General features: G+C 39.7%; 1 protein-coding gene across 1 annotated transcript in view; it reads right to left on the bottom strand.

The window, feature by feature from the left end:
• Nucleotides 1–14093, bottom strand: part of LOC126209823 (uncharacterized) — a 419427-nt gene that overhangs the window by 14421 nt on the left and 390913 nt on the right. The window contains exons 5-6 of the mRNA XM_049938955.1: nt 9973–10029; nt 1627–1687 (exon numbers count right to left, since the gene is read on the bottom strand). Of these exons, the coding sequence (XP_049794912.1) occupies nt 1627–1687; nt 9973–10029 (118 nt within the window). The remainder of the gene's footprint in view (nt 1–1626; nt 1688–9972; nt 10030–14093) is intronic.

The following is a 14093-nucleotide window of genomic DNA, read 5'->3' as shown; positions in this document are numbered from 1 at the left end:
TAGCCAAAAGTCTGAAAAATGGGGCTCGATGTGACTCTGCTCGCGTAAGTGGGAATCAGCCAAAGTAGCATCATGAGGATTTTGTGGTCTTAACGAGTGGCAGTATTTGACAGGTTGACACTGGTGTTGGGAAGCACTGGTGAATGGGTACTGAATATGCTTGAGAATGTTTGATTTTGTTAATTCCGTCCTTTTTTCAGATGAGGAAACACTTTATGGCTGTGGTAAAGTGATAGAATTTCAAGTTAGATGTCAGACTGTGAAAGTTAATGTGGATGAAAACTATGATGTGGTACAGAATTTGTTGATCCTTTTTTTTCCATTGAAGGAAAAGTCAATGTGATGGTCTACCTCGGCATGTTGAAAAATTATGTCTTTGTGTCAATCCTCGACGAACATGGAGACTTACGTACATTCTTCCAGAAAGATGGACACCACTCGATTAGAGCGCCGAAGTGCATCAATGATTGGTCAGCAGTTTCCGAGAAAATGGACCAGTTGACATTGCCCAGCAGAGTGGCTATTCAGGTTGCTAGGCATCCCTCAAATGGACATTTACCTGTGAGGCTTTTAAAATCAATTGTGTACCAGCATAAAATCAGTGATGTGGGCCAACTGGAAAGAATACTCATCTTAGTTTGCTGACAGACAACAGGAGAAAGAATAGTCACATTTGCCAAAACGAGTTAGTGCGACTCATTGTATGTCTATGTGGAACGGAGAGATGTGGTATTTATTCTGTAACATATTATACAAGATACCATTTATTATGTAAAAAAAAAAACATTAGTTGTTACTTTTACCATTTGTATGGCAACTTATCATTAAACCTGTATTTACTCTTACTGTGAATTAATGTTATAAAAATGAGATGTATTTCTATGAAAGGAATAAAAAAGCGGTGGGAGAATATTTATGTAATGTAAAAGCAATCTTATGTTGATGGTGTCTTCAAGAAAATGAACTTTCACTTTGTCTACAAAATAACATTTGCCAGTTTTTGACACGTCGAAACCCATTTCATGTTTAATAGGGAAGCATCATCATGTGTAATTTCTACTCTGTTGTGTCATTTGGTAAGCCAATAATGAGGCAGTTGATCATATGAGGGGGAGGGGGGGGGAGAGTGGGAGGGAGGGGGGGGGGGAGAGGGAGAGGGAGAGAGAGAGAGAGAGAGAGAGAGAGAGAAAGCTGTTAAAGTTAGAGTAGTTATAAATTATCACTTGTGTCAGACTCTATATGCACTGCAGCAGTAACATTTCTCAGCAGGTGAATGCTTGCCTTCATTATTTTTTGTATGTTTCAATTCTGGAATTTACATTATTATATCATTGAGCATTTTGCTACTTCACTGCCAAATTTTTCTCTAGAATCCATTTATTTTGAAACAGTTCCACTCTTAGTGAAGGTAGTGCTTCTAATTTGTTAGGAATTCAAATTGTGTGCTCATATTCCCCTTATGACTTATCTCATCCTCCACCCACTTACTGTATACTTGAGTGTTTGTTTTTATATCTTACTTAGCTACCAAAGAATAAATTCTGCAAAAGTCCGAGTACAATTTTTTTCAAATTTCCCATTTCCAGAGATTTGTTGGCGGTGTAACATATGAAAATAAATTCTTACCTTTTGCGCTGAATGAAATGTTGCTATCCTCGACACATCAAATACAATTGCAGCACCTGACCTGTAACAGTCATCCACAATTAATACATTCTATTTTGTCAGAAGTGCATACTCAACAGCAAAATAATTTCCAGGGATGGCTGTAATAATTACAATTATAGTTTCCAGTTTAAGTGACTACCAATATTGAAATGCTATATGAATTATTTTGAAAGGAAATATGTAATTTTTGGATGAAAAGTTTAAATTTAAAAAATAGAGTAAATGGTATTACTAACTGCCCAATAATTCTTCTTCTTCTTCTTCTTCTTCTTCTTCTTCTTCTTCTTGTATTGGCTGCCTCTGTACCTTTTAATTTCAATTGCTCTTTTCCTTGCACCTTAAATTTTAGCCCAGTATGCACACATTTGTTCCCTGTGCTGCTGATACCTCATTTCAGTACCCTTCTTGCCCTTTTTTTGATTTTAGCTTCTTTTGGGAAACAAGACGGTCTTGTGCTTTATGGTTGTCATCCAGTGTTATCCCCACTTCTTGCTGGTCTCTCTCTCTCTCTCTCTCTCTCGCTCTCTCTCTCGCTGGTATTCTGTGGTGTTTAAACATTCAGGCATAACTAAGCCAGAGTAGTCTGAATTTGGCATGATAAGATAGGGATCTGGATTTGCAAATGTTCTGGTGTAGTGTGGATGCTATCTCCCTGCTCTTTCTTCAACTGCTATCTTCTCCTTGCTGTTTGGTTTGAGTTCTCCCTGCTTTAACGTCTGTGTTTCTCTGTCACGAAACATCATCTTTATTATTCATGTTTGATCTGCTGGCCGCAGTGCCTAGATTTTGCACACAAATTACTAGATCATCTGCAAGAGTTAAGCATTCGAGTTGAAGCCTAGACTTTTCGTAGCCAAAAGTGATTCCTTTTGGAATATTATGTTAGCCAACTCATTTGATGCGTCCATTCTTGGATTACCTTCTCCAGGATACAATTAAACAGAGTTGGTGAGAGACCCTCTCCTTGTCTTACTCTTGTTTTGATTTCAGATGGTTGAGACAGATCTCTTAAGAATTTAACATACAATTGTGATTGTTGTATAAATTGTCTTGTCATGTTTCAGCTATTCTGAACACTGTCAGTATGTCTTTCGGTATGCTGCAGTCCATTATTACTGTTACTGGCAATGGCAGTGGTAAGGTCCACACAAAATAAATCTATCTACATTTGCCCAACAGGGCAGTAGGAGAGAGGACAATGGCAGCGGTTGGGGGTTGCACTGCCAATGGCCATCATGCGGCGAGGAAGGTGCAGTTCGACAGCTGAAGCCTACGCTTCACTTGTAAGCTATAGTTAGTGAAGGTTCAAATGATCATGTTAACAGGTTACAGCAGTACAAAAAAAAGAAACAGTTGCATAAATAAAGGACCAACCAAAGCAAAACAGATCCAACCATGTGCTGCCAGAAGAAAATATCGTGAAAAAAAAGGGTAAAAGTTGAAGTGTACTATGTCTCACTTACTGCGATACTGACAGTGTCACGGAAGGAATACATTCACATGGAAAGTGTGTGTCAGTCCCCTGACAACCCGTTTGGCTATAAAAAATAAAATTTTCATTTCCTCCTTGTATGTTTTTTCAAAGAAGGGAGGCATTGAAGCTAAGTCTTTCACCTACTCCTTTATTCTCTTCAATGTGCAACCCTCTCAAGCACACTTCTCAATGAGATTTTTGCATCTAAATTTGCCTGTCCTGGCAAAAATTTATTGGCATTGTATAAAGGTACAGTCACATTAATGTGACCACTGCCTATGTTTGATGTCAACGTGCAAGAAACACACACAGGTGGCAAGTGATAGCAATAGCAGTGAAGGTATATGAATGGTGTGTGGGGTGCAGAAAACAGTACTGTCCTCGGTAATGCAGAAATGGATCAATTTATCGACATCCAAAAGGGTACAATCATTGGCTTTTGCACCGAGGGTGGAAGCGTTTTTGAAATTGCTAAGTTTGTAAACTGTGTGCTTCCATGGTTGAAGTGTACCATGCACGCAAAATGGCACTGTCCAAAACCATTGATGAGACAACTGTGGTGATGACTGCTGCAGAGGCGTGTACAGGTGAGTAGATGGGTAACTTTTGAGCACCTGACCACCCAGATGAACCAAGGGGCTACAAACAGTGTCTCCTCAACGACTGTTCAGCAAATGTTGCTGTGTATGGGCCTCCTCAGCAGGTACCCGGTTCATGCACTCATGCTGACTTGTTCATCGGCAGCAAAGGTTTGTATTTGCATGCCAATACCATGTAGTCGTCTACTGAGTGGTGATAGGTGGCGCCAGCCGTGGTTGTCTCGCGGTTCTAGGTGCGCAGTCCGGAACCGTGCGACTGCTACGGTCGCAGGTTCGAATCCTGCCTCGGGCATGAATGTGTGTGATGTCCTTAGGTTAGTTAGGTTTAAGTAGTTCTAAGTTCTAGGGGACTGATGACCACAGCAGTTGAGTCCCATAGTGCTCAGAGCCATTTGAACCATTTTGATAGGTGGCCTTTTCAGATTAATCACATTTTATTTTCCATCAGATAGATGGCCATTGACATCTATGGCCTTGCAAAAATTGTCAGAAGGGTTCAGGCTGGAGGAAGGAGCATTGTGGTCTGGGGAATGTTTTTGTGACATTCGATAGATGATGTCGTTACTCTGGAAGGTACAATGGATCAAGACAATTATACATCTACCCTTGGGGATCATATCCACCCCTACATGCTATTTGGTTTTTCTTTGGCACAATGGCATCTATAAGCAGGACAATGCAATGTGTGACACAGCTCCAAATGTACGTGTGGTTCAAAGAGTACCAGGTCGAGTTTACGGTACTTTCCTGGTCAGCAAACTCTTCGGATTAAAATCCGATCGAGAATCTGTGGGAACACCTCAATCGAGCTATTTGTGCCATGGCACTGTCCACGGCACTGGAGTCAGCATCCCTGTTGGGTACCTGCCAGACACTCATTGACACTTCTCTTGCATGTCTGCACTGGAAATTATGGTAGGTGGTCAAATTAATGTGACTGGACCATATTTAATCACATGTGCTTGGTTATGATGAACCTTTGCTGCACCTACTGTGGATGAAGAATGTGGTGCCATGCTATGTAGTAGAGTGGTGAAAATATGCAGTTTGGTAGTTGACAACCGTGGCAAGTGTCCCTTCGGAACAACGGAATGAAATCCCCTGCACTCGGGACAAAAATGCCTTTCTGCAGTGGTGTCTTATTATTTTGTATGAACTCTAGTATTATGGGTCCATATGACCAAAAGGCAGGTAAGAAAATGTCAATAGCACTACTTAAGGCAGTATAAAAGTGTTTAAAGACATCAGTTGAGATCTTAAAGCATTGAAGCATAGTTAGTTAGTGCAGATGTGTCTACATGGTAAGTAATCCACATCAACATAAATGAAATCCTGCAGCCTTTGTGACTTGACCAGTTGTCACTATTACCTTCAGTTGCAATGTAACACTGGCTGCTCACCCATATTCTAACCTGGAGCAAGCAAAACACTGAAGCATATGAAGAGAAACGATGCGGAACTTTTCCTCAAGGTGAAACAGGTGCGTACCACATCGTCTAGGGCATTCACAAGTAAAGCAGCTTTGTGGCACTTTTATTTTGATTGTGTTGCTTGATATACATCTATATCATTATTGTTCATAAAGTATAATTATTTTATCTAGTGCAGATTAGTCTTATAAGTTAACAACACAACAGAGTCATGGCCTGATTAATACACGTAAAGCAGTAATAATAGCATGTTATGAGAGCTCCTACATATTGAGTTAAATCACTGGAGATACCACATATTTCAGAATAAAGTAAGGAAAATGCAAGTGATAGGAAATCACTAAGAAGAGATCAAAGCGACTGCAGAAAATAAGACACTGTGAATGAAAAGTCCCACTCCAGTGCTCCTATACCAACAGTAGCTTTCTATATCCTCCCACATACCTGTCTGGTTAGTCACCAATTTTGAATTTGTACAAAGGTTTTAGTTTATACAGCAAATTTTGTTGGAAAGAGAGTTGCAGATAAGGTTAAGGTGTTTAGAAAGCAAGCATGAAAGGAAAAGCAAGCAACAAAATTACACCTAACACAAAATGCTACAGCAACGAAAGTGTTACAGAGGGAACAAAACTATTTATGGGAATGCAGTGAATTTTCAGGCAGGACATGCATTTTAAATGCTGCAGAATGTATCGTGTCATATCACCAGGGCAGAACATATGAGTGTTGAAATTTTTCTTCAGAACAGTCTCAATATTTCTCGCTGTAATCTGCCTCGCTATGTTACAAGCAAGGTCTGTTTTGTATGGAAGAGTGGGCACATTGTTAACACAATAAAGATTTTGTTATGTCTGTCACTGCAATATAGTTTATCAGTGCAAACTTTGCTGATGTGCAGTGCTGTGCACTATTGCTAACCGATTTATGTTTTGATTTTCCATAACCATTTTTACTTACATTACAGTTATTCCCACATATACCCATGATTAAATGGCCACATAGAAGGACGCAATGGTCCATGTGTGTAGATGATATGTAATATGTGTATTAGAATTGCTTCTTTATAGTTAATAATGACTATTAGACTGTAAAAAAGTTATGTAATATTTTTTCAGTTCTGAAGATGGCAATTTAGGTTGCTGAAAATAGTGCTGTGTGTGTGTGTGTGTGTGTGTGTGTGTGTGTGTGTGTGTGTGTGTCGGGGGAGGGGTTGGCAAATGGTTTGCTGCTTGAAAATCACATTGATGAAATATCTAGGTGTAGCATTGAAAAGTGAAATGAGATGCAATAGCTGCATACGTTGGTAGCAGGGAATACAAATGTCGACTCTGATTCACGGGGAAAATACTTGGAAAGTGTGGCTCATATATACAGGAGACCACTTATAGAACACTAGTACCATAAAGTAAGGCATCAAAACAATTTAGAGGAATACTGCTAGGTTTGTTACCAGTAGGTTTGTTTCATGGAGATGCCTCGTGAACTCGGATAGGAATCCCTGAAGGAAAGAAGATGATCTTTTCAAGTAACATCATTGAGAAGAATTAGAGAACTGGCATTTGCGGCTAACTGCAGAAAGATTTTACTGCCACCAATATACATTTCGAATAAGGAACACAGGGGACAAGATAAGAGAAATTAGAACTGGTGTGGAGGCATTGGTTGGTAATGGTAAAAGGTATCCCCCAACACGCACTGTATGGTGGTTTGCGAAATATATCTGTAGATATAGAAAGTGAAGAAAATGTTTCTGGAATTGGTCCGAAAGGATGCAAACATGTCAGTTCCTTTTTTTTTTTTTTGTAAAAACTTAAAAGACATCCATGATACTAAAACCATTCGCTGCCCTCCACTGACCAAAATCTGCAGCAGTAGGCACATGGACGTAAAACTTTTTCTGCAGAGTAGATAAACGCTTCTTTGCAAGCCCTCCTTTTCAGTTGCCTTGTAGTAAGGATGCATGTGCATTACATGCCACTTTTTGTGTGTTGTGAGAAACACAAAGTGTGTCAGTTTCAAATGTCATAGGATACAGTACACCGTATTAAGTATAAACAAGTCAAGGTAGCAACTGCTCCAGATGTGTTTTGGCTTGACCAAATACGCAAGCCACCTTCGACGAACAACGGGTAGTATTTCTTAGTCTTCCACGTTTTCCTGCCTTGTTGGCCATCATTGCAAGTGTAGAAAATGGTTTTTCAGAATTTTTTTTATGATTGCTGTTGCTTTGTTGAGTAATTCAAAGAGTGTGGAGGAAAGTACACTAGATAACAAGTCCACGGTCCATAATTCCTTGCCATAATGTTAAATTATACTGATTGTAGTAGGTGCTATCTTCACATCATACTGACTGACCTACAGTTGCAAGAGCTGAATGTGGAAGGGAGTCAGTAGTTGAAAACTCCAGAAATGAGAGTTTGACAAGGCTGTAGTGTAGTTCTCATGATATTAATTTTGTACACTGGCTAAGCATTAAAGGAAATCTAGGAGGAGAGAGAAGATATTTTTCGTGTTTTCTGGTACATTAAAATTATTTCACGAGACTGCTATGTGTTTAGAGTATCAGTTGAACAGAACAGACAATGTGATAACAGGTTACGAGATGAGCTTCGAGGAAAGTAAAACAAGACTACGGATGTTGTCGAAATAAATCAGGCACTGCTGAGGTAATTAGATTAAGAAATGTTGCACTAAGAATAGTAGACGAGTTTTGCTATTTGGGCAGCGAAATAACTGATGACAGCTGAAGCAGTGTGAATCTAAAATAGACTTGAAATAGCAAGGGAAGTTTTCTGAAACAGAGAAATTTGTCAATGATGAAGTTTAAGTATCAGAAAGTATTTTTCACTATTTGTCTCAAGTGTAATCTTTGTGGAAGTAAAATGGGGATGATAATTAATATGAGAATACAAGATTTCGAAGTGTGGTGCTGAAGATTAGATGGGTTGTGAATGAAACTAGAGAGAAAAAAAAATTGTTTAAAATAAAGAGTCTAGTTGATGGGACACATCCTGATGCCTCAAGAATCGTCTGTTTGGTTACCGAGGGAAATGAGAGACGAAAGCTCAAATACAGTAAGCAGGTTCAAATGGATTTATAGGTGATGATGATGATGATGTCCCATACTCCGAGGAGCGTAGGGGACGATGCGGGAGACCCGCACCGCCATACTAGGCAAGGTCCTAGCGGAGGTGGTTTGCCATTGCCTTCCTCCAACTGTAATGGGGATGAATGATGATGATGATGATGATGATGATGATGATGAAGACGACACAACAACACCCAGTCATCTCGAGGCAGGAAGAATCCCTAACCCCGCCGGGAATCGAACCCGGGGATTTATAGGTGATAGATAAAATTATGGAAACACAAAAAAGGGAAAAAACAGCTCCCAGTCATCTATGAATGGATAAATACAAGTCCCGTATGGTTTCCAAGGATATATTATACTGTTCTTCCTGTAAAATAGTGGGAAGTTCAGGTAGTAATGAAGGAGATGGGTGGCTATCACGCACCATTCTCCCCGCTGTAGACCATAAAGGCTCAGTAGTATTGAGATCTTGTGACTGTGCAAGATCTGGTGAATGTGGTACCAGGGGAGATACCATAAGTCATCCTTGTGCTGATAGATCCAGTCTGAGACAAGGTGAGCAGTGTGAACAGGAACCCCTGCCGTCTTGGAACGTAGCATCGTCATTGGGAAACAAATGCTGTACCAGGGGATGCACCTGATCAATGATGCACTTGATCAATGAAAATGGTCACATAATCCTTGGCAGTAACGCAACCTTACAGTGTAACCATGGGGACCATGGAGGACCAAGGTATGGATGCAAAAATCACCACCAGACCCCCTCCGTATTTCACGTGTGGGATGTAAACTCTGACAGAAGTTGCAAAACAGTGTCCAGCAAGACTCATCTGACAAAATGACTTTCTTCCTTTGCTCCATAGACCAAGTTTTCCTGTTGTGGGCATTTGCATCATTGATAAGTAGTTTTGGAATTCCTTCTTGCCTTACAGTTCCCTGCTTATGGAGTATCCAAGTTATTTTTTGGTGCTATTGGGTTTATCGAGTGGGACATTCAGTTCTGAAATGATTTTAGCAGATGATGTCCTCATATTTTTTGTCATAATTGTCTTCAATAACTGACTGTTATGATCACTTGACACACAGTTTCATCACTGTTGTGACTTGCTGGATGATGATTTTAGGCTCTCTCTGTGTGTGATGTAAACACTTTGGCTGCCTTGGTTATGAGAGCATCCACCATAGAAGCACCAGCTATTTTCCCACTTCCAGATTTACTTATTTCCAACATAATGTCCTGACAAATATACAGAATACTGTTATGACCACGATTGACAATTGCAACGTATTTAGGACACTGCACAGGTGCCGTTCATGATCAAATACAGCCCGCAACCTGCAGGGTCGACTAGCATCTGCATCTATGTTCAAGCATGTATTTCTCCCTGTTTTCCCATGTTTTTTGTCCGACCCCTAAAGGTTGCAGTAGTTATGTTGAGATGAAGAGGCTTGCACAGTATAGACTAACATGGAAAGCTGCAGCAAACCGGTCTTCAGATGAAGAAGCAGTGACGATAACAACAGCAACAACAACAGTGCATTTTAGGGGGGGGGGGGGAGATTTGACATAGAAGCAAAATATTATCTCCGTTTTATGTCTGCTATACATGCTTTGCAGCAGACCACCATGCATCTTACCAACACATTCTGATTTATGTGCAAGACACTTGTGCTTTTGTGAGAAATATTAATTAAAAAACTGGTACTCACGCATATTTGTAGTACACCTTTGTCATGTACCCAAAACGTTCATGACCTGCAATATCCCTGAAACACATGAAAATTCATATTTGTGAAAGAAAATAAAGAACTGTATACTCACGAATCTCTGTAGAACACTCTGTTCATGTACCGAACCCGTTCTTCGCTTCCAATGTCCCTGAAACAGACGAAGTCAGCAAGTCAGCAGGCCAAACACTCCCCGACAATCATGGTGTGCACCCCTCGGCTTTGGAAGTGCTAGGCAGGTAAGTTAGTAACACATGGCTGTTTCGATACAGTGTTGTTAGACAACGCTTTCATCGTGCGGGGTGAAGAATAGCAGTTTGCCACAAGAGCATTTCTTTCACAAGGTGGACGTATTCTTTTGGAGAGCATACACATTACCGGGTACACTAGCAGACAAATCGAACCTTGTCTTTGTATCTTTAATGAGGGCAAGTAATGTATATATTTTTAAGGACAGTAGCTACAAAAGCTATCTGTTTAATGTTAGTATAGATCTAAGTTTTTATGATTATCTCTCCCTTGGAGAGAACTGGTTGAAAGAAGTTGACATTGTGCAAAAGGGCAGTTTAAGACTACTTTGATGAATCTGTTGACATTATCCAGTTATTATGTAGAATGTTCATTTTGGGAGCTGCCAGAAGCCCTCTACATTACTGCAAAATAAGGATTTTCCATTTGCAGAAACTGAACACAGGAGAAGGGTGTTCACAGAGCATAACCAAATTAACTGTGTGCTCAGGTCAACCAACCACCAGTTCTGGTTCATCTTTTCTTCATCTATGCCCTTCCAGATCGCTCAAATGACACTTGTTTAATGTAGCTGCTCATCATATGGGAAATGTTGACCACTCTATTTGATTGAGTAACACTGTCTAGGTCACAGTCTTTATTTTGTTTTCAATGGCTGGGTACAGCCAGTATAGGCCATCTTCATATCTACAAATGAACATTAAAAAATAAAATTAGCTATATGTTACAAATAAAAAAGTAATGTGCAGCAAAATAAAGTAAATAAAACATGTTACAAGTAAATATATGTGCTCACTTCAGCATGTCACAGCAAATGTTGCCTCTTCAACTGAGTTGTTAGCAGTACTTGAACGATCATCTGCATGTGAAAATTTTGTAAAATAGTGCTGACATTGTAGAAATAGTGAATTGCGAAGTTATGACTATACTGAAATGTACTACTTTATCCCATGCAAATTCATTACACTATGGAAAATAGGACAAGTATGATGTTAAATGTTTGTATTTATATTCAAAACCAGTTACCATTCTAAGATCAAATAATAAAAGAAAAAAATAATTCAAAAAGTAATAAAGCAAATATTACGAAGAAAACCACATGATATGTTCACTTATAGTCTACTTGTTTGCTTTCATTTTGCTGGCTAACATTTATTATATGTAACATACAGCTAATTTTAATTTTTTAAGATTCATTTGAAGACAGTTTGTTATGCCATCAGATAGTGCTGTCAATGTAAGGGGGGCTAGAGCACTGTTACATTCACTACTACCCTCATCATTTAGTGTTTGCGACCTAAGTGGCATTTATATATGTGGCCTGGCTCTGCAAGGTGTTACTTACATGGGCTGTCGTATGTTAGGATAGTCTAATGGTCTAAGGAGACTTCTTTGCAGTACCATGCAGTAAGGGAGTTAAGATACACAGTAATTATTTATATGATTTGATAGTTGTACTCATTGTGTGAACAGTAAATCCCATGGATGATCTACTGAGAATCAATAAGTAATAAAGACCTGAGGCACAAAATTTCTATGATGGGCTCATAACTCATAACTTCTGTTTTTCTTTATGCTATACAGGAGATAAGGAAAACTGAACTTTTCAATCATTGAAGGTGTTGTCTCTTGTGATTTGAAAGTTACCTTCTAAGTTCACTGAATGGTCAATGATGTTCCTCGATAACCTCCTCTTCCTCCTTTGAAGTGCATTTATCGATCAGAAGGATCTTCAAGTAATTTTTAAAATAATTACACACTACATTGTTTGAGTATAAGTACCATAGGAAAGTATTTGTAGAGTGTAAATACACACACACACACACACACACACACACACACACACACACACACACACACACACCTATGCCCATACTGGTTGTGGTGGTGCTAGAGTTGTGTGGGGTGGGTAGAGAGAGGGGGAGGTGGAAGACAGGGAGAGGGACTTGGGGGGAGGGGGGCTTGGTGGCTAGCCACTCTGAGGGAGGTCTCCAGTTTGTGAGCTAGGAATGTGGGAAGGACAGGTGGTGGGTATAAGGGTTGGTACAATTGTAACAGCCGTTGAGAAGGGCCACATGCTGAAGGCGGTGTGGGGACATGAATTGGGAGGGGATGACAAGACCATAGAATGGGGAAACTGTAGGGTGGAGGGACAGTGGGTTACATGAGATTGAGATCAGAACAGTTGCAAGAGCAGAGAGGTTGTGTTGTAAGGATAACTCCCATCAGCATAGTTCAGAGAAGCTGGTAGTGGAGGTGAGGATCTAGATGGCTCGGGTAGTGAAGCAGAGCCAATGAAAGTGAGTATGGTGTGCCACCAGGTTGTCAACTTTGTTCTTGACAACAGTTTGGCAGTGACCATTTATCTTGATGGACAGCTGGTTTGAGTCACAACAACATAAATAGCTGTGCTGTGTTTGTAGCAGAGTTGGTGTATGACATGGCTCCTTTCATTGGTGGCGCGCAGCCTCTGATGGGGTAGGGTAAGCCTGTGGTAGGAGGCCAGGCCACCTCTAAAAGCAGCAATGTCATACACCAACTCTGCTGTGAACACTGCACAGTTTTTCATGTTTTTAAGAACTAAGTTGACCACCCGAACAGGCAAAATATTCTTTAGAAAGTCTGGAATGAGGGTTTTCAAATAAGATATGTCACTCTAAACAAAGAATTATTTGCAGGGTCAAATTTTGTTAGAGGATGTAGCTTTCTCGAATTGTACGTTTCGAATATTTCTGCAAATAAAAATGTTTATACATGAATGATTTACACTGTTGTTAGCAGACTGTGAACTATGCTCTGGTCAATAAAATTTTGAACAATTGAGCTTCAATAATAATTTGTAGATATCACATATGCTTGGTATATGTATTGCAAATGGAATATAGATCACAAGAGAAAAAAAATATGTTTATGTTAAAAGTGGCTTTATATCAAATTAAGCAATTCCATATTGCTAAGTTTCAACCAATCCGCAAACACAACAAAACATGTCAGATTTACTCTTTTGAATCACAGAATACTCTGTAGCTCATGCATATAAGTTAAACTCAACTGGAGCACTGAAGGATGTTATATCAAGTCCTTAACTTCACTGAAAGAAATTAGACTTTAAGTGGCCAGCCAATGCAGGCTGCATGTTGCTGGCCAGAGAGTGCCAAGATACATTACACATAACAGCAATACATAGACCAGATTTCCTGTAGGGAGACATCATGGTGCTTACCAGAAACATGATCATGAATGAAGTTTCAAGACGGCCAAAATGAAGTTTACAATTAAGTGTCCTTGGTTTATCTGTTCAAGGCAAGCTGGAATGGGACACACCTATTGACTCCAAGCAGTGTGTTAGCAAGGTTTGCAAAGATACTTTTGTCCTGCATACAATGTCTTGTTTTCCTCACATCTAAACTATGAAATCAAAAATATGGTATGTGGACCTAAATAATAGGAATCACACCATGGCCTATTTCGAAAAACAAGTGTGCTCACTATAATAAACATATACATCCTAAAAACTATGTTGTTCATTAGAAAGACAACAGTCAAACATATATTCCTATTTGCAATCAGTACAGTATCAGGAATAAAGAAAAAAAATTATATCAGCAGCCAGAGAACAGCACCGTGAAGAACGTCCACAATCTGCGGGATTGAAGTGCACTGTCAAGTTCAAATGCCCAGATATATTGACAGATGGCATTATTCTGTTGCAGGATAATGCCCGCCATATGTTGCCATGGTTGTCTCCAGTATGCTGTAGAAGTTTAGCTGGGAATCCCTGACATCCTCCAATCTCTCTCTATGTGATTTCCATGTTTTTGGAGCCTTTGAGAAAGACATTTCATGGCCATTTA

This window comes from Schistocerca nitens, chromosome 10 (genome assembly GCF_023898315.1).
Source record: "Schistocerca nitens isolate TAMUIC-IGC-003100 chromosome 10, iqSchNite1.1, whole genome shotgun sequence".
In the NCBI taxonomy this organism is placed as follows: Eukaryota; Metazoa; Arthropoda; class Insecta; order Orthoptera; family Acrididae; genus Schistocerca; species Schistocerca nitens.
The sequence above is the reverse complement of the archived record's forward strand: the minus strand, read 5'-3'. Positions and strand labels throughout refer to the sequence as shown.